The sequence below is a fragment of the Rattus norvegicus genome, chromosome 16 (assembly GCF_036323735.1).
Source record: "Rattus norvegicus strain BN/NHsdMcwi chromosome 16, GRCr8, whole genome shotgun sequence".
NCBI classification, from domain to species: Eukaryota; Metazoa; Chordata; class Mammalia; order Rodentia; family Muridae; genus Rattus; species Rattus norvegicus.
This window is the reverse complement of record NC_086034.1, coordinates 2,682,645-2,703,321: the sequence shown is the minus strand read 5'-3', so window position 1 is coordinate 2,703,321 and position 20,677 is coordinate 2,682,645. Positions and strand designations below refer to the sequence as shown.

At 45.7% G+C, this 20,677-nt stretch overlaps 1 protein-coding gene across 17 annotated transcripts in view; it reads left to right on the top strand.

The window, feature by feature from the left end:
* The first annotated feature begins 2,604 nt into the window (after positions 1-2,604).
* Positions 2,605-20,677, top strand: part of Ccdc66 (coiled-coil domain containing 66) — a 31,908-nt gene continuing 13,835 nt past the window's right edge. For 5 of the 17 annotated variants that reach the window (XM_063275913.1, XM_063275912.1, XM_063275910.1 and 2 more), the window contains exons 1-7: positions 2,606-2,688; positions 4,353-4,417; positions 5,060-5,085; positions 11,718-12,171; positions 14,728-14,893; positions 14,972-15,075; positions 16,049-16,161. In XM_063275913.1, coding sequence (XP_063131983.1) covers positions 2,678-2,688; positions 4,353-4,417; positions 5,060-5,085; positions 11,718-12,171; positions 14,728-14,893; positions 14,972-15,075; positions 16,049-16,161 — 939 coding nt within the window. In that variant the 5' untranslated portion in view covers positions 2,606-2,677. Of the gene's footprint in view, positions 2,689-2,777; positions 2,892-4,352; positions 4,418-4,842; positions 4,927-5,059; positions 5,086-6,202; positions 6,414-11,717; positions 12,172-14,727; positions 14,894-14,971; positions 15,076-16,048; positions 16,162-20,677 lie in introns of those variants that run through there. The other 12 variants (XM_039095211.2, XM_039095210.2, XM_039095209.2 and 9 more) reach the window with 9 other exon arrangements.

Genomic DNA, 20,677 nt, shown 5'->3' with positions numbered 1-20,677 from the left:
AGTTAGCAAATTCTGGGCTCCACATGAGAGACCCTTCTTCAATATACAAAGGGAGAGAATTGAAAAAAAACCCCACTCTGCATCTACCTCTGGCCTCACACATGTGCACCCACTCAAGCACACATGGGAATTCACACCTTGCATGTACCCATAGCACACAAACACAAAGAAGAAAGTAATACTTTCAAATTCATACCACTTGACCTCCCAGAAAATAACTACCATTAACCTGCTGGTTTCGGCCCTTTTATGCATAAGTAAAAGAACAAAAAACAAAAAACAAACCTATCCCTTTAAGTATTTTTTTTAAGACATAGGCTTTTTATGTAGCTCTTGCTGACCTGGAATTCACTATTTAGACCATGGTGGCCTTGAACTCACAGAATTCCCCCTGCCTTGGCCTCCTGAGTGCTGGGGTTAAAGACATGCACCACCATAGACAGCTAAACATAAACGGCATGGTCAAATGTGTGAGTGTATTCTGCTCCCCTCCTTTGGTGTTTCTTTCTTTCTTTTTTCTCTAGACCCCTTTTGAAAGAGGCTTTCACGTAGGAGAAGCTGGCCTTGAACTCTCCAGTCTTCTGTCTTAGATTCCAAAGAGCTGAGATTTCAGGTGTGTGTTGCCAAGCCTGCCTGTTGTTTGGCTTTCTAAAGAAATAGTGCCCTATTGTTTTAGTCAGGGTTCTCTGGACTCCCTAGAACTTATGGGCTCTCTCTATATATTTAGGGAATTTACTGTGATGACTTACAGGCTGCAGTCCAACTAACCCAACAATGGTCAGCTGTGGATAGGAAGTCCAAGGATCTGGTAGTTGCTCAGTCCCACGAGGCTAGTTGTTTCAGCTGGGCTCCTACATAAGCTGGAATCCTGATGGCATAGGCTCCAACAGCAATGCTGGCAAGTAAGCAGGCAAAGAAGAGTGAATCTTCCTTCTTCCAATGTCCTTACGGAGGCCTCCGGCAGAAGGTGTGACCCAGATTAAAAGTGTTCACCACCACACCTGAATCTGGGACTTTTTCTGTCCCAGGCTGGCCTTGAACTCAGAGATCTCCTTGCCTTAATCTCCTGGGATTAAAGGCATGTACTACCTTGCCTGGGCCTAAGCTTTTCAAGGCCACTATGCCTTAAAATCTGGATCAAACGTGTATGTTATTCCAAGTCAAGATCTGAGTCAGAAGCCCCTGTCTTCCAGCTTCAAGATCTGGATCACAGGTGTGCCCTCCATTTCTGAAGTGTAGTTCATTCCAGAAGTTGACACCCAGGAACAGCCACCACACCCATGTAGCTAGGCTGGCCTCACACTCTGGCAGACCTCCTGTTTCTGCCTAAGTGGCAGCAGCTGTGGCTACAGAAGTCATCAACCGTTTCTCTGAAGTTCACTTTGGTACAGGATTCCAAATGCTGGCGAGACATGATAGGGTATCCCCCAATCTTTCAGAAGTCCTGCTGCATAGGACTATCCTCCAACCACCATCTTCAGGCTGCTTAGATGGGCCTGTTTGCATAAGATAGCACTCCCTCATAGAGGGGATGGATAGGGAGGTTCGTGGGCCGCTCTCCTGAGTATCCCTCCCCGCCAACTACGTGCAATGTTGCTGTAACTACACGGGGGCTCTGGGGAATCAGGGGGAACAGGTGTCCAACTACGAACAGCCCTGAGGATGTCACCATCCTTGCGGGGTGCAGACCTTCCAATGTATTTACTTTCAGAATACCCAAGTGACCCTAATAATGTTTTGTTACTGGGATCCTAGGAGGCGGGAAGTAGACATTACCTACTCTTTACCCTCAGCAGTCTCTTTGTGGGAGTGACGTTTGTTTATTTTTATCTGGGGGTGGTGGTGATGGGAGGCGGGGTGAAATGGGGGTAGGGGGATGATGGCGGTGGTTATGAGACAGGATTTCTCTGTAGTCCTGGTTATCCTGAAACTCACTCTGTCAAACAGGTTGGCCTCAAACTCACAGTTGGTTTGATTTTTAAAGATGTGTGTGGGTGCGCCTCCCCACTCCAGTCTGACACCAGGGTTGACATAGCTACAGATAGCTTAGCCACCGGACATAGAAGCTGAGATCCTCTGAAAGAGCAACAAGTGACAATTTGGACTGAGTCTGAAAGCATCAACCGGGGTTATTCACAGACATTCACATTAGAATAGTCTCTGTAGTTTGATTGTTCAGTGGTCACTGACCCAGACAAGTCCTTTTGCCTCTTCGTGCCTCCGAGATAACACTGCTAACGACAGATATACAAGTTTGGTCCACACTGTGATTGTTGCTGCAATATTTAAAGAACTTCAGTACGTAAGATGTGGGTTGCACGAAGAGACAGACACATACTATGTGCCCTAGGCGTCACGACTCCTTCAAGTAAAATAAACCTCTCTTCAAAATATAAAATAGGATGGTTACATCTTTTGCTTCTGCCTACTTGGAAACCTCCATTAGAGCCAAGACAGCTCCCCGGGGCTGGCGGCGGTCACCAAGAAACCCCAGACGCCCACCGAGAGGTACCGGGAGTCCCGGGAGGCCGGCACCAGCGGACGAACCCGCCAGCATGTGCCACTCTGATTGGCTCGGCTGGACCCCGGCATCCAATCGGCGTAGCGTTTGTTGAGCAGGGACGGCAAGCTGGGTCACACAAGTGGCCTGAGCGAGCTGCGGGTGGGCGGCGGTGCCATGAACCTGGGGTAAGCCGGCGGGGACTCGCTGGGCTGCGGGGCTGGCCTTCAGCCGGCGCGTGGCAGCGGGCGGGGTTCCGGGTCCAGCGCGGACCGAGGTGTTGGAGCGCCCCGGAGGGGAGACGGCGCCCCAGAGGGCGAGATGCTCGGGGACCTACGGCTGCCCGGCGCCGAACTGGAGCATCCTGAGCTAAGGCTGCACCGAGTCTGGGGTGCGGTCTTCATTTTCAGAAGTTTATCCTTTTAGGAAGACCAGCCACCAGACCTAGACGTACCCGCGCATCCAGTAGATGAATGTTAGGTTCTCTTCTGGGAGTTTAGATGTAAATGAGGCAGCCTGCCCTGTGAGCGTACGGGGCTGTAGGATAGAGAGACTTGGCAACTTCAGATTCATTCAAGGTGTTGCCTGCTAACGTAACCATGAGCTGTTAGAGTCCTGCAACGCGGAAGCCTCTGATAACCTATGTCTCCCAGATTGTTTTGTTAAAAACGCAGGCACTTTGATTCCCTCTACCAAAGCAACCCTGTGAATTTAGCGTTGCTAGTCAACCTGCTCGCCCTTTAATTTCTTGGCTTGGTAGTTTCTCTTTAACGTTGTCGACATTGCTGCTGTTCATTGACACATAACACCCATTCCATCCCCACCCCCTGTAAAACCGTGAAATAATGGGTGGAATCCCATCAGAGTTTTGTTGACCTTAATAGACAACATAAGTTTTGCTCGTAGTGTTTACCGTTTATGCTGGCACTTTTGGCATGTAAAGTGCCATATTAGCCAAAGTTTGTTGTGCATTTATTAGGATAGTAGTAAAGATTCGCTAAAGGAAGCATGTGTTATGTGAAACAGTCCAAGTCGTGTGGAATTCTGTACTTAAGCAGCCGTCACCTTGGTGACCATTTTAACCATTTTTCAGTTGGTTTATTCCTCCTTGGAATGTGTCAGTCGTGAAACCGTTACAGAACTAATAAATGACATATCTATGTCTTGTTTACCTTGCCGAGGGGTTCTGGTAGCAGCGTGAGATTTTTGGTACAGAGCTGCAAGTTAAGAATGTCATAATAATTGAGTTGCTTTTTTCTTACCAATAACAAAAACCAGGTTTCAGGTTAAACATGACACATGCTTGCCTTGCTGAAGTGTTATAAGAAAGTCTTTTGTATTTCTTTCCCTCTTGGGTTAAAAAAATGTGTGTGTATACGTATGTACGTACACCACACGCACACGCACGCAGGCACACACGCACACACGCACACACACACCACACTTTTTAAATACTTAATTTTATGTGTATGGATACCATGCCACTTGTGTGCCTGGTAACCTTGGAGATCAGAGGGGGCTTTGCAGACACTCGCTAGCTACGATGTCGGTTCTGCTCTACAAGAATAGACAGTGCTCTCACTGCTCAGCTGTCCCTTCAGCCTTGAAAAAAATATTTTAAAATTTAAAGACTGCTTTGAGGGAGGTTCAGGCAGGTGGATCAAGAATTCAGTACCAGCCTGGGTTATATGAATTAAAAGAAACAAACAGCCAGAACCCTTGCTTTGATGGTCATGTGATCCTGTATACATTCAAAGGTATAGGTTTACTTTCAAGGGTCATATGTTCTTGGCTGCTATTTGTGAGAGCTGTTTAATTAAAATTGTCAAAACAATTTTCTTTTATATTACAGAGATGGTTTAAAGCTTGAAACGGAATTATTGGATGGAAAGACCAAGCTAATACTGTCTCCGTATGGTATGCCGTGTTGTTGGAAGTCTAAAGGTTTAAGTTTGTGTGCAGAAGTGTGGTGGTTTAACATTTTGCTTGTAGTACAGTTAAATGATACTTGGAAAAAAGCCTTTTCCTTTAATGTCTACAAATTGATATTTATCCAAGTAAAGTCAGATTATGACAGTGGTCACTGCTATGTTGGGTCATAAAATACATTTCATGTGTAATGTTTTTGGCGTTAGCATACCTTGTTGCCTAATAAGTAATGCAGGGAGAGTTTAGATAATTATGTACTTTGCCTGTAAGCAAACTATTGTGTGAGAAAGTTAAATTTATACAATACAACCACAGTTGCTAAAGTCTTTTTTAAAAGTTATTAGTTTTTTAAACTCAGTACAGTTTTGTTTTCTCTGTCACGTTACTTGCCTGATCCCGCCATCTGTTTATAGTCTTACCTCGGAAAGAATGTTGAAATAAAAGTGAAATGGGAGTGAATACCTGAACCGCCACATTGTAAAAGTTGGAGTATTCAGGTGGGACTTGCGGTTAATGCTTTGGGGATAATAGTTTTATTCTTAACATCTTAATCCGTATTTAACGTTTTCTTTTGTCACTGCCTTAATATGTTTTGGGTTTATAGTTTAGTAATTTTATTTTCTTTTGTAGAGCATAAATCAAAAGTTTCTGTGAAGGTAAGTCGTGATTTTTGCCCCTGCCTGTTTCCACGGGAAAAACGCATGTTTCCGCTGGTTTTATTGTTGAGTCGAGCCCCCCGCCCCCCAGTTGGACCTGGAACCTTTCCAGTACAGGTAGCCAAGCTAAGCAGCTTTCTCCAGAGGATTTCGGGTATCTGCTCGTTACTGTAGGATTACAGATGGGCCTTTCTATGGGCCCAGCGTTTATGTGTGCTCTGAGCATCCAGAGACTGGTCCTCACAATTCCTGCCAACACTTTAACCACTGGGCTGGCTCCCTGACCTGACTTTGTCTTATGGCGTAAGAGCTCCGTAAGAGAGCAGTGTGCTCTGACCAAGGTGCTTATGACATAATCTCACCCATAAGCTCTCGAGAGTGATTTGGATCTTGGTTGCTCTTCTTGCTCAGTAACCTGGACATACCTGAATCTTTATAGGGAAGTCTGATATATTCTCTCTCTCTCTCTCTCTCTCTCTCTCTCTCTCTCACTCACTCTCTCTCTCTCTCTCATTCTATCTGCCTGTTCTCCCCCCTCCCCCCTCCCCCTCTCTCTCCGTCCCTCCCTCTCTCTCTCCCCCTTCTCTTTCTCCCCCTCCCTCTCTCTCTCCCCCTTCTCTCTCTCCCCCTCCCTCTCTCTCTCCCCCTTCTCTCTCTCCCCTCCCTCTCTCTCCCTCCCTCTCTCTCCCTCTCCCCCCTCCTTCCTTCCCTCCCTCTCTCCCTCTCTCCCTCTCCCCCTCCTCTCCCCCCTCCTTCCTTCCCTCCCTCACTCCCTCTCTCCCTCTCCCCCTCCTTCCTTCCCTCCCTCTCTCCCTCTCTCCCTCTCCCCCTCCTTCCTTCCCTCCCTCACTCCCTCTCTCTCTCTCCCTCTCCCCCTCCTTCCTTCCCTCCCTCTCTCCCTCTCCCCCCTCCCTCTCTCTCCCTCTCTCTCTCCCTCTCCCCCCTCCTTCCTTCCCTCCCTCACTCCCTCTCTCCCTCTCCCCCTTCCTTGCTTCCCTCCCCCCCTCCCTCTCTCCCTGCTCTCATTGACCCTCTTTGGCATTGCACTATAGGTAGTCTATAGAACTGGACTCATTGAACCATAACACGACATGCTCATAGAATTTTGGTTTTCTAGAAGATACCTTCCTGCATATTTCTTCTGGCACAACTGGAATATGGCAAGATATTCCTAGTTATTTGACTCCGGTTCGTAGGTTTGTGTCCAGCAGCAGAGATTTCCAGCAGCCGTGAAATCTCCAGTCTGACACGGAGCTCCGTTGGCTTTATCTGTCCTCTTCAGGACAGTTAGAAAGAGCCCCCTTGCTTTCTAGAGGAGCGTGACCCAGGTAGGACTGTACTGAAGACATAGATGCCTAGAACAGAGAGCACACTGGAGGGCTGTTCCTGTCTGTCAGTGTCGGAGACCAGGAGACAGCTCGCACACGAGGTGACTCTGTAATTAGAAGCCTAGAGATTAGAGAGGTAGCTACTAGTTAAAGAAGTTGGAAAGTATAGTTCAGGCTTGCAGGAAGTAGTACAAGACACCACGTGATGAGGAATAAATGACAGTTGAAATGGTGTAGCTTGGGGAACGTGTAGGACATGAAGCCTAGGTAGAGAGTTCAAACGAATGCTCAAGAACCTTGAAAGTGCTGTGACTCACTATCAGGGAATCCATTAAAGACTTTATAAAAATAAAAAAGATTGAATTTCACTGTATAGCTCAGGATAGCATAGGACTCTGCTGTCTTTCTTCCTCAGCCTCCAGGGCTGGGATTACAGGTATACACTACACGCTCAGCTCACTATAGGATTTGTGGTAAGGGAAGTAGCTATAATCTAATTTTTCTTTGGAAGAAGGTGGAACAGGTAACTGGAGGAGTGCTTTGGAAATTGGCAGGAAAGATGTTTGAGCAAACGGTCAACATGGCTGTCCGCTTACAGTTTATCAAAAGAGAAGGAAGGACGGACGGACAGAAGTGCTCAGGACATCTAATATTCTCTGACGGCAAGGCAAGGATCCTTTCTTGTAGTTAGGCCAAGGAGGCTTTTTTTTTCCCCCCCAGAGCTGAGAACCTAACCCAGGGCCTTGTGCTTGCTAGGCAAGCACTCTACCACTGAGCTAAATCCCCAACCCACAAGGATCCTTTCTTAATTGTACTCTTTTATTCCCGGCACTTTTCATAATGCTAAGCACATAAAAAGCACGTAGTGCTTGAGGGATTCCAGGACGGAGAGCTGAGGTAGAAAGATGTAATGTAGTAATGAAAAGCTGAACTTAGGCTTGTCCTCATATAGAGAGCGAAACTATTTCCTAACACGAAGTATGTGCTGGTTATCTAGGGGAGGCCTTAGAGGGTCGGATATGATCCCACAGTTACTGGTCGGAGAATAAAACTGTGGGGTCATGAAAATGTGAATATTTTTGAAAAGGAGGCTAGTTTGGAAGCCAGAATAAAGAGTTCAGTGGCATACAAAGTGCAATTAAATGTTCAATTAAAATTTAACATCGACCCTGCTGCACTCATGTTGTAGTTCAGGGGACAGAGAGTTTGCACTGGGGTGTGGAATGGACGGAACTAAGGCAATAAATAAAAAAAAAAGACAAAGGTGCGACAGAAAATGAGGCAGGCAGGGTCACAGAAGGAGCCTGGCAGCAGAGGGGAGGGGTAAGCCGTGCCAGCTAGGGAGAGCTTAGGGGAGGCGCTCTAGGCGATGGGGGGCGGGGCAGTGATGGAAGGAGCTGTGTGGGATGTGAAGTTACCATGTTCTAGCAAGAGCCACTGACTGGTGCCGCAGCCTTGGTGAGGTCAAGGAACATCTAAGAAGCTCTTGTGGTTGGGACTAAGACAGAAAATGAGGCCAGGGACTGGAGAGATGATTCAGCTGGTAAAGTGCTTGCCTCCAAGTCTGAGTCCCCAGAGCCCATACCACAGGAGAGACACAATACCTACAAGTTGTCCGCTGCCCTCTCCCAGCAAAGGAATAGTAAAAGGAAATAAGGTTAGCTCTAAATAGATAGCAGAGGCAGAGGAGGCAGGAGTTGACTGAGAGACTGAGCTCTGCCTCCACGTGAGAGCCGGCAGTGGGAGGCTCCTTAGGATGCTGGTGTGGTCTGACTTCCAGGCTCCAAATGGCTGTGGAGAACAGCCTGGGAAGGAAGGTTGGAAGTGGGTAGCCGTCCCTTTGAGAGCTGGTACCTCGGGTGCAGGATTAGGAAGTGACGCTAGCGGGGACGGGATTCAGAAGACAGCAGACAGCATTTGCCTGTGGTGTCTATAAGGCTGGAGACATGGCTCAGCAGTTAAGAGCACTTAACACTCTTGTAGAGGACCCGGGCTCACTTTGCAGTACCTACATGATGGCTCACAGCTGCCAGGCACACTGGTGCATACAAACAGAACACTTACACACACCTAAAACATTTAAAAATGTAAATACAGGATATGCAAGCGGAGTCAAATATAACTGCAAAATTTTTGGCATGGCTAACCGAAGTGGGGGGTATTATTCTGAGCAGAAGGGAAACATGCTTACTTTGAAGTGTCGTTGGAAATCCACTGGGGGGCGGGGGGGTTGGAAGACAGCTTAATATAGCACTTACTGCATGAACATAAGAACCCTAGTTCCACCCTAGAACCCAAGTGAGCAAGTGGGAACAGTGGTGCTGGAGAAGCAGAAATCGTTAGACTCCTGGCGTTTGTCTGTTGATCATCCATCATAGCCTGCTTGGAAGCTCCAGGCCAGTGAGAGATCCTGTTTCAAAGACAAGGTGGAAGTCAGGCATGTTAGTGCACACATTTAACCCCAGAACTCAGGAGGCAGAGGCAGGCAAATCTCTGTGACTTTGAGACCACTTTGGTCCACAAAATCAGTTCTAGACCAACCAGGGCTACATACTGAGACCAGATGATGATGATAATTGTTTGGGGGTTGGGAACTGAACTCAAGGCCTAGCGCATGCTGAGCGAGTTCTCTGACACTTAGCTTTACCCACAACCCTCTTTATTTTATTTTATTTATTTATTTACTTATTTACTGATAATGTCTTGTTTTATGGGGAAAAGGTGGACAAAGACTGGGCAGCGAAGTGAATAAATTAGCAAGTGTAATGATAGATACTTTGATTGAAAGACCAACCACACACACACACACACACACACACACACACACACACACACACACACACGTCTGTAGTAGGTCAGAAGAACCAAGATTACAGAGTTGCTACTTAAGTGGCAGCTCATGGGTCGAGTAGGAAGAGAAGGTGGGAACTAGTTACTAGACTTAGCATGTAGATATCACTAGTGACAGTGAGCGGTAGTGTTGTAAGGGTAAAGGCCTGGTTGGAGGGCTTTTAGGAGATAAGACAACATGAAATGCAGACAGTGATGTTGTTTTGACGTCAGGGATTGGACTCAAGGCCCAGCGCATGGTGGGCGAGTTCTCTAATATACAACGCCCCCCCCCCACACACACACCTTTTGTTTTTTTTACTTTTGAGTTTTTATGATAACAGAATGTCACTGAGTTGCCCACAGTTTGCAATGTACTGTCTCATATTACAGAATAGCTAGGACCACAGGCATCGATCACCAGACCACACTGAGGCTGAGCGCTTCGTAGATAGAGTAATAACATGCGTGAGTTCAGTTACTTTTGATCCAGCTGAAGAGAAGGCTTCTTAGGAGAAAGAGAGAAGATTGACAGGAAATGGGAGAGACCGATGGGTTGATCTCCCCTGTCCCCTCAAATGAGATTTATGGCACTGGAGAGATGGTGCAGTAGTTAGGAGCACTGGCTCCTCTTCCATAGGACCTGGGTTCAGTTCCCAACGCCCATACGGAGGCTCACAGCCATCTATCCCTCCAGTCTCGGGGTCCCATGCACTCCTCAGGCCTCCTTGAGCACTACACACATGTGCAGAAAACACGCAGGCAAAGCACCTGTACATGCACAGTAAAATGAAAAATGAGGCAACTTACAGGTTGTGTATGGTAGAAAGGACAAGAAGTTTGAGCACAGAAATCAGTCGAGATTTGACGATAGACTTCCTTTAAGGTCATCTTTCTTGGATGTGTGCATGTGTTTCTTCTGGGTGGGAGTCTATGTATGTGAACCTTCAGAGGCCAGAAGCATTGGGTCTCCTGGAGCTGCACTTACAGAAAGTTGTCAACTCCCTGACCCTGGGTCCTGGGAACCAAACTCGCACCTTTGGTTTTCTCTAAGACGTGCCCTTGGCCACTATGACCTCTCTCCAGCCCAGTGATGGAATCTTAAAGTCAGCTTCTAAGTCATTAGGTATATGATTTTCGGTGAAATTGCTAAATCTTCAACTGAGAGTGAAATAGGGGAAATATTAGGGCTTTTGTGAATGAGAAGAATGATTACTTCCTAACACAGTGAGAGAGTATATGCAGGACTGCCAGATAGCCTGTTTGATATTCTTGGTTAGGGGTATAAATGAAACCAGTTCCCATAGTTCCTCCATTGGTACTTACATGCTGTCTAAAGGTTTTACTGCTGTGAACACACACCATGACCAAGGCAGTTCGTATAAGGACAACATTTAATAGGGGCTGGCTTACAGGTTCAGAGGTTCAGTCCAGTATCAAGGCAGGAGCATGGCAGCATCGAAGAAGACCTGGGGCTAGAGGGAGCTGAGAGTTCTACATCTTGTTCCAAAGGCAGCTAGAAGACTGGCTTCCAGGCAGCTAGGAGTAGGGTCTCAAAGCCCTCGCCCACAGTGACACCCCTACTCCAACAAGGCCACACACACTACAACAAGGCTACACCTAATAGTGCCTTAGGTGGACCGAGCATAATCAAACCATCACACGTGCTTTGGAGAATTGGACTTTTCTAGGGTGTGACAGACTGCAGAATAAAGAATGACAAATGATTCTGGTTGGTGGTGACATTGAAGATCATTAAGAGAAATGAGAGCGAGCGGGGAGGTTTTAGGATGGGCAGGTGATAGATCCCACTCAGGTAAACAGTTCTAGGAGCTGGAGGGAAGAATGAGCTGGAAGGCAGACAGACAGATGGTGGTTGTCATGATCTAGAACTCAAAGTCGAATCGGCAGAGAGCTGAAGAGTGTGGCCCCCACAGGGTCAGAATAGGACCCGTGTGGGGGGGACAAGGGAGGCCGTGTAGAGAACAATATTGGAGGAGAGTTTGAGGAAATGAGTGGCCAGGAGAGCAGAACACAGCAGCCATTAACACAAGACTGGGACGGGAGAAAGGGTGACCAGGTAGCTAAGGTCGTGGAGGGCTAAGGGCTGGTAACCTCAGAGGTAGTTTATGTAAGTTATGTGATGATTCAAAGCTGTCATGGAATACAGATGACCCATAATGGACAGTTTTATTTCTATTCTTTATTATCTGGAGTCAAAATCATTTCTCATGAATCTTCCAGGGGGACATCTGCAAAGCCAAACAGCCTCTTAATGGTTGTCGTGTCTAACCAAGCAGACTGAGGAGTTTGGAGGCCTGCTTTATCACAGCTGGGCGTAGTGGTTCAGGCTTATACCCAGAAGAGATGAGCAGAGAACAGCCAGCGTAGGCCACATAGCACCCTGTCTCCAGACAAAATGATCGTGTCAGTTTTTTATGCACTGTCTTAAAGAATAAACTTGTGTTTTAACAGATGGGAAATAAGATCAAGATTGCAAAATATTCTTTAAGAACAAAACAGACTGGACATACTTTAAAGTCAACACAAAATACTTACATTGGGAGTGAAAATCTTTCTCAAAAGAAGATCTCTACTTCAGACACTTCACAAGCAAAACGTGAAAACAGTAGACTGACATTTTCTTCACCCAGTACGGATTTATGTAAGCAGTATTCAGAAAAAGACTGTCTCCGTGTTCAAAAGGAGATTTCACCTACAGCCTCCAGTATACGGAAGACTGTAAACACCAGCACAGATACCGACCCAGCAGCTAAGCAGAAGCCGTGCAGAAAGCCCACCGCAGCGGAAGGCATGGGCAGCGGCTTGGTGTGTCTCACACAAGACCAGCTGCGGCAGATCTTGATGCTCAGTGTGAACCAGGGAAATGGATCCATGTCCCTCCCTGAGAACGGGGAGGAGGTAACAAGTAAGGGTTTTCTTAAACTGTTAGCTTTTTTCCTCCCAGTATGCTTTGGAATTTCAGAGTCATTGACTTTTTTTTTGTAACTGTGTCTCTTAAAATCTGATTTAACATTCAGTAATATGTTATTATTCACATTAATCTTTTTCTTATGTATAAAATATGTAAAATTTCCTTATAGTTTTGTCATATTTTAAAATTAGCATTCAAAGAAAACATTTTGAGACAGAATCTCTTTGTGTAACTTTGACTGTCCTGGAACTCTGTGCATAGACCAAGCTGGCCAGAGCTCTCCCTACCTCTACCTCCCGAGTGCTGGGATTAAAATTGTGGGACACTATTCCAGGCCTCAAATATTCTTATATTATTTGGGGGCTGTAGAGAGAGCTCAGCAGTCATATTAATATTTATCTAAGTCAGATACGGTTTCAACCCTGGAATCCCTCTACTCACCCAACTGGCAGGAGAAGTGTCACAAACCCAAGGCAGGGTTGGGTTACACAGTGGGATCCCATTTCACAAAAAATTACAGGCAAGGGTTAAAAAGGACAAGTGTCTGACATTTGAAGTGAATCTTAAGAAAACCCTTCTATAAAGACTAGAGTTACTGAAATGCATTGCTCTGGCTGCATTTGTCCTTCTGTCCTTCCACCCACACCGAGGTCAGCTGTGGTATTCTTTCAGCAATGTGGGCCAGACTTATCCATAGAAGTATTATTTCCCCAATCAAGGTTATGATTGAAAAACCTAATTTCAGCTTTGAGCTAAGGAACTGTGACCATGTAAGGACTGGAAATACTAAATCGCAGTAAATTCAGTAAAATGAAAACCAAATTGGCTATGACCATGGAAAGGCCACACAGGTAGCTGGGGGCAGCCAACTTCTTCACACTCCCACATGTTCACAGGGGTCCCTGCTCTCAGTCTGTGGTCGGTGTAAAATAAGGGAAGCTGGCTTTCTTTAGGCTACAGTTGTTGCTGCTCAGAATTCTCTGGTTAGTAGGTACGCTGAGAGTTAGTAGCAATAGTTAAGACACTGTACTTAATCCTGAGGTAACTTGCATTTTATATGCTCCCTCTTCTTTGAGAGAAAGAACACGTTTGGGAGGAATCACGACTGTGTTCAAACTAGAGTGAGAACCTTCCATAGAACCCTGGGTTAGCTGTGGCAGCTGGGGACCACAGCTCACAGAAAACGTCCACAGCTAAATGAGAAAAACCAGGCCATGAGTTTTTATTAAACAATGTGTTTGCCTCTCTTTATGTTATGATTTATATTCTAATATAGTTATTTGTGTAATTACAAACTATACATAATTTCAAATTATATAAATGAAGCCATAAATATAAATTATTTTGGCAAGAGTGGGTGGAGGTTTTTGTTTTGCTTTGTCATACAGACTCATGTAAGCAGACGGGCTTCAGACTCCGTGTGTAGCTGGAAACTGAGCTGGTGTCTTCTGCCCCCACCTCCTGAGGGCTGAGTAGCTGTGCTCTACCTACAGGTGCCTGCAGTGCTAGGAACGGAATGTATTGGTTGGACAGAGTAGGCAGGCCCTGGCTGGCTCACTCTGTAGACCAGGCTGGCCTTGAAATCAGGGATCCACCTTCCTGTGCGGGAATTAAAGTCACCCCCACTGCCCAGAACCGGTATTTGTTTGTATTTGATGTAAAATTGTGTGGCTGAGGCCATGAGTCAGCTATGTAATCTTTGGGTCCCATTTTTTTTCTTTTCTCTTGATCTGTTTATATATTTAGGGCAAGGTCTCATATAGGCCAGGCTGGCCTCAGTACCCTGTCTCAAAACAAAAAAAAAAAATTACGCCAGATTGCTGCTGCTGCTGCTGCTGTTTCCAGGGTGGTCTTGAACTCCTCCTCCCAAATGTCTTTGAGACTATCAGGTTTCAGTACATGCTGGTTATTGTGGTACTGGGGGTCAACCTAGCCTCTGTTCCTGCAAGACTCTACCAACTGAGCTATCCAGCTTGCTGGGTTTTGGCTTTTGAGATGTCCTCATGTAGCCTAGGCTACCCTTTTACCCCTAATCCTCCTGCCTCTCCCTGCTGAGTGCCAGGATTGCAGGAGTATGCCGTCACACCCACTGCTGTTCCTGCTGCTGCTCCATTTGGTTTGTTTGTTTGTTTGTTTGTTTGTTTGTTTGTTTGTTTGTTTGTTTTTAGTAGATACTTAAAGGATTGTTTTACAAGTTTCTTGTTTGAGACAGGGTCTTATTGTGTAGCCCAGGCTGGCCTGAATCCTGAGTTCTGAGCCTAAAGGTCTGCACCTCCCTCCACAGTTGCCTATTTTTATTTATTTCTTTTGTTGTGACAAGGTCTCTCTCTGCAACCTAGACTGGCCAAGGACTTGGTGTGTTGGCCAGACTGACCTCAAACTCAGAGCGATCCTCTTATCCCTGCTCCCTGCGTTTTACCTGATAGGTGTGATAGGCTGATAGGTGTGACCCCTCATGCTTGCTAAGGTTTTTCTTTCAACTGTACAGGAGTATGTTAGGATAAAATATTTCAATGGGTGTGATCTTAAAATCTTCACTTTATTTCCTAGGTCAAGATAGTTTACATTTAATCAGTATTCCTAGTCAGCCAAAGGAAGTGAGTGTCACAGGATTACTGCAGAAAACGGAGGCCGTTTCCCCCGTCGCACGTGAAAATGAGCCTGTCCCCCAGAGAGCTCAAGCGGCATCTCAGCAGTGCGAGCAGAAAGCCACCGTGTAGGTGATGCCCGTCTGTGTCTGGGGTAGCTGTGTGTATTTGCTTTTCCTGGCCTTTATATGTATGTTTTACCTTAGAGAGAGCGAATGGAAACCAGCCGACATATTCAGTACTCTGGGGGAAAGGGAACGTGATAGAAGTTTGTTGGAAGCAAGAAGAGCCCAGTGGAAAAAAGAGCTAGGTAATTTTTGTCCCTTGGCTGTGGAATGTTGTTACCTCTCGGTATATTAACGTTGTTTGATAGCATTTGACATCTGTAGTTCTTTGCATACTCCTGAGAAGCATTGGAGGTGCCCTGTGGCTCTGGCACTGTGCAGTGTGCGCAGAAAGCAGTGCAAATACTCCTGAACCTTTCCTGTTTATGCTTTTTATTATGGAAATCCTGTGGCTTGAGGTATGGCTTTATTAAAAAATAGTTCACCTCAGTGGTGTGTGTGTGTGTGTGTGTGTGTCTGTCTGTCTGTCTGTCTGTCTGTCTGCTATGGTACTGGGAACTTTATTTTTTTAAAAATCAAAGTTATGCATGGATCGGGTTTGGGAGGTGGTGCTGTCAGAGAACAATCTGTGCAGGGTCAGTTCTCTGCTTCCAAGCGTCTTTACCCAATGAGCCATCTCATCAGCCCATAGCCCCAGCTCCTGCCTCCCTACCGCCAGTTAGTGAGAGGGACTACCATCCGGATCCACTTGGTCCTATGCTTGTCCTGAAATAGGCAATTCTGTTACTCCACTTTACTGAAGAAACCAGTTTAGCCGGCAAAACAGCAGTTTCTCTGTTACAGAGGTAGGAGGTGGTCGAGCTTGCAGTTGACCCTGAATGTTGGCTATGTACCTTCTAAGTCTGTCAGGAATAGCACAGGCGGTCGAACCATGGAGTGAGTAGGAAGCAGAGCCAAGTACCCCAAGAACCTGTTCCACAGTGTTGGTCGCTGTAGGGCAGACATTCTGTGTCTGTCATGCTGCGCTTCAGTTTGATTCTGAGTCATACCACATCCTCAGAGTTCCTCTGATTTGTCAGGCATCTCCTTCCACACAACCGTGACGAGCTGTAATTAACTGTTTCTGTTTGCACTCTGTAAAAGGTCATGATTTGTCTGCATGGATTTTTTTTTTTACAGTTTTTGAACTTTTTTTTTAAAAAGCACATTTATTTACAGACGAACAGGTTGCTTTAAAGAAGAAAGAAAAAGAAGCTTCTCAAAAATGGCCTGATCCTTGGAAACCGTCTGAAATACTGTGTGAGAAGCTTCAGGTCCTTGAGCGATCTAAGGTAAGTGTTTCCAGTCTGATTGAGTGTGCTGCTTGCTACTTTGTGCGCATTAACAAAAGACATCTTCAGTACAATTTCTTCTTCTTTTTCTGAGCCAGGGTCTCTCTAGGTAGCTCTGGCTATCCTCAGACTCACTTTGTAGACCCTTTTTGACTCAAACTCAGAGATCTGCCTTTGCCTCCCAAGTGCTGGTGTTAAAAATGTGTGCCACCATGCCTGGCCTTTGTTACAATTTGAAAATGTGGAACCATGTTCCAATCATGGTTCACTTTGTCTTGTTCGTTTTAGAGGCAGGAATTTGCTATATAGCCCTGACTGGCCTCAAACTTGTGGCAATCCTCCTGCTTCAGTCGCTTTGTGCTAGGATTCCAGGCATCTGTCATCATGCCCAGCACCATAAACTTTATTTTTAGTGCTTATTGATTAAAAATGAAAAACCGTACTTAGGTTTGACATGACATTTAGTCATGGTTCAAACTAGTTTTCTAGATTTCCATTTGCAATTTATAAGTGGCCTTGCTGTGTTACGAGGTTAAGTATTGAGACCACAGCCACTCCTCTACTCTCCTATAGAAGAGTGTTATTTATGTCTACATTTATTACTTATTGGTGTGAATGTGGGCCTGTGTACGCCACTCTGAGGGGAGCTGTTAGGGAACCCCTGGTGTAGGTCTTCTCCATCTACCCTGTGGTCCTGGGCACTAGCCCAGGTCTTTGGGTTTGGTCGCAGATGCCTCTTGCCAGGCCATCTGTCCAGCTCCATTGTTAGTGGACTTAAGAGTCACTGTCTGTACCCAACAAAGCAGGTTTGGCCAGCTGTTCTCAGAAAGCTCATTAAAAGAGCCAAATTAATACTGAAAAGCAGAAAACTCACTCAGTGGTGTCACATCGGAAAGGGGGGCAGAGAGATCCAGCATGTCCCCAGATCCATCTGGAGGGTAACTGATAAAAAAGGGCAGATTAAAGTGAGGTACACCACGAGGCATCCGGTCAGGCTGTCCCCCACCACTCTGTCGGTCTGCGGTGTTGTCTGCCAAGGCGTTTCCCTAGGAGACAGGTTCCTCCTCCGGCTGCCCCTGGGCTTCAGCCTCCTCCTCCAGCAGAGGATTCATTTGGGGGTCGAGGGGGCGATGTTTGAATAGTCTGATAGTCAAAGAGAGGGGCGTGAATGTCAGAGGGCACTCCCTCCCACTACAGTTAGGTTTTAACTGGCACAGAAATCCACCACTGACTCTTGACCCCATCTTAGGCTTATCCAGTTGGCCACAGATGTTTACATCCAGTACCCTTTAGGTAGGCAGTGTTTCAAGGACTTCAGATCTTTGCTGGAGTTTAATTGTAGATGAAGACATGCTTTGTCTTTCCTCCCCTCCCTGCCTTTGCCCCTGTCTCCCTCTCATGCTGTTTCTTAAATCCATTAGTTTTGATTTCTGTATAACTTATTTGCTTCAAAGAAATGATTAGGAGCCTTTTTTTTTAATTGCTAATTAAATTTTTTTTTGCCAATTTTTTTCTTTTTTTGGCTTTTCAACTGTGTGTGTGTGTGTGTGTGTGTGTGTGTGTGTGTGTGTGTGTGTGTGTTTTGCTTGCGCATTCTTAAGTATGTAGTTGTACATGTGGAGGCCTGAGAGTGACTTCTGGTGTCTCCTGACATCACTCATCACCTTATATGCTGAGGCAGAGTTCTCACTTGGACCTGGAGTTCCCAGTTCAGCAAGTCTGGGGACTGAGCTCACATGCTAGGTTACGGACAGGCCCCTCAACTGGCCAGCATTTGTATGGGAGTGTTCAGACTTCCTCACACTTACTGCCAAGGACTGTTGTCTATACTGGACACCTGAAAACTACAACACACAAACTCCAAAACTGGATAAGCAAGAAGAAGTGGGAGGAGCTTCCTGTCTGTTCAGGGTGGGAGAGCGGCCGTGCACACTGAAGGTGATAGGCTGCTAGCAAAAGTTTTGATGTTGCCTTTTTCTTCTTTGCACACACTGGGCAGGAGGGACATCTTCAGCCTTTGGAGAAGTCCTGTTTTATTGAGGAAAAAGAGAATGAGCTGTGTGATACACAGAAACCTGTTCCTTTGCACTGCACACTTTCCTGTGCTCCCATTAATTAACATCAGTGTTTTGAGATTGTCTCCCTAATTGAAATCTTGGCTTTCCTGTCATGACTAGCACCCCTAGAAACTTCTGAAATAAAGAGGGTATGTTCTAATACACTTTTTAATACAGAGTAGCTGGCATCCCAGACCACAGTCCTTGCTGCTATTAAACCATAGCAGTTGACCAACAGAAAGTTATTTTGTATTTATCCTAATTGAAAAACAAAAACCCCACATGTTTTGAGGGCAAATACATACAACCGAGCAGTATTTTTAAAACATAGGGGTTTTTTTTTTACACGTATTTGTGTGTGTGTTTGCGTGTGTCGGTATGTGGTAGTACACATATACCACAGACTGGGTGGAGGTCAATAGACAACATTCATGAGTCAGTTCATCCAAGACTAAACTCAGACAAATGTCCTAGCTGAGCCAGCTTACTGGTCAACTTGTACACTGGGAATACTTAAAGCCACAAGTTTTTAAAGTCATTAACACTTATTCAGGGTCTCCATTATTGCAATGAAACAAAACACCCTGACCAAAAAGAAAGCAAGCTGGGGAGGAAAGGGTTTATTCAGCTTACACTTCCTCATCGCTGTTAACCACCAGAAGAAGTCAGGACTGGAACTCACACAGGCAGGAAGCAGGAGCTGATGCAGAGGCCATGGAGAGATGTCACTTACTGGCTTGCTTCTCATGGCTTGCTCGGCCTGCTTTGTTATAGAACTCAGAACTGCCAGCCCAGGGGTGGCCCCACCCACCGTGGGCTGGGCCCTCCCTATCAGCCACTAAATAAAAAACATGCCTTACAGCTGGATCTTAAGGAGGCATCTCCTCAGTTGAAGTTCCTTCCTTTCAGATGACTCTAGTTTATGTCAAGTTGACATAACACTGTTCAGTACATGTAAGCTCCTCAAAAGACATGAGTTAAAAAGGATGTGGGGTTTATGAACATGTTTTTAAAAAGTAAGAGGACATTTAGAACAGCTGGTGCTGGAGGGAGCCCCGTGGTTCGGAGTTCATGCTGCTCTTACATAGGACAGTTCGGTCCCCAGCATCCACATAGTTCATGACTGCCTGTAACTCCAGCTCGTCTGGCACTCTGTTTTGGACTCTATGGGCACCTGCACAAATACACATGACTACACCTAAACATAATTAAAAATAATAAAAATTGGGGCTGGAAAAATGGCTCCTTGATTAAGAGCACTGACTGCCCTTCCAGAGGACCAGGTTCTGTACCCAGCACCCACATGGTGGCTCACCACGGTCTGTGACCCTAAGATCTGACATCCTCACCCAGACATGCGTGCAGGCAAAACACCAGTGCACAGAAAGTAAGAGGTAACAATGAACAACAATAAACAAAAAAATAATAAAAAACCTAGAACATTATACTAGCGTATTAGAGAGTTTTGATTAAAAAATAAACAAAAGAAGTGACCAAGTGGTACTATATTCTTGAAGAAATTGAATCCACCTTTAAAGTGTCTACACTCAATTAGCTGAGACTGGGTGATCCTAAGTTTGAGGCTAGCCTGGGCTTACAATGTAGTGAGACCTTATCTCAAACCAAAGACGAAGGAGGGAAATATGGGAACCCAGGCCCAGTGAGCTTGATAACCAAGACTAACAAAACATTTTTGATATTAAGACTTGACTAGAAACATTAGAAAATTATAAAGATTAATCTGGAGAATTGGGTTTACTCAAGGAATGCAAGCTTCTATTTATTCACAAACTAATGATACCCATAGAAAAAAGCTTAATCAAAAAGGCTAGATTAATCAAAAAGGCTAATCAAAAAGGCTAGATTAATCAAAAAGCTAGATTAAGCTGGGCAGTGGGGGTGCAGGCCTTTAATTCCAGCACGCAGGAGGCAGAGACAGGTGAATCTCCGAGTTCAAGGCCAGCCTGGTCTACCATTCAAGTTCCAGGACAGCCAGGGCTACACAGAGAAACCCTGTCTTAAAAATGACAACAAAAGGGGTTGTGGATTTAGCTCAGTGGTAGAGCACTAGCCTAGCAAGCGCAAGGCCCTGGGTTCGTCCCCAGCTCTGTAAAAAAAGGAAAAAAAAAAATAACAAAAGACTAGATTAGGATTGATATTTTAAAAGTCCCTAGCTCAACAGTAAAAGGAGCATCTACAAAAGCAAAATGATAGGACTGGGAAGGTAGCAGAGTCAGGACTGCGTGGTGGTGCAGGCTTGTGATCAGTACTAGGGAAGTTGGGGCGGGTAGATTTCGGGCTTGCTGCTCACCCAGCCTAGCCTGCCTTGGGTCCCAGTGAGAGCACTGTACGAAGCAAGGTGAATGGCTCCTGCGGAGTAAATGACACTTGTGGGTGACCTCTGCTGTCCACACCCCCCAACACACACACAAGAAACAAGTGAGGACTTGATAAAAAAG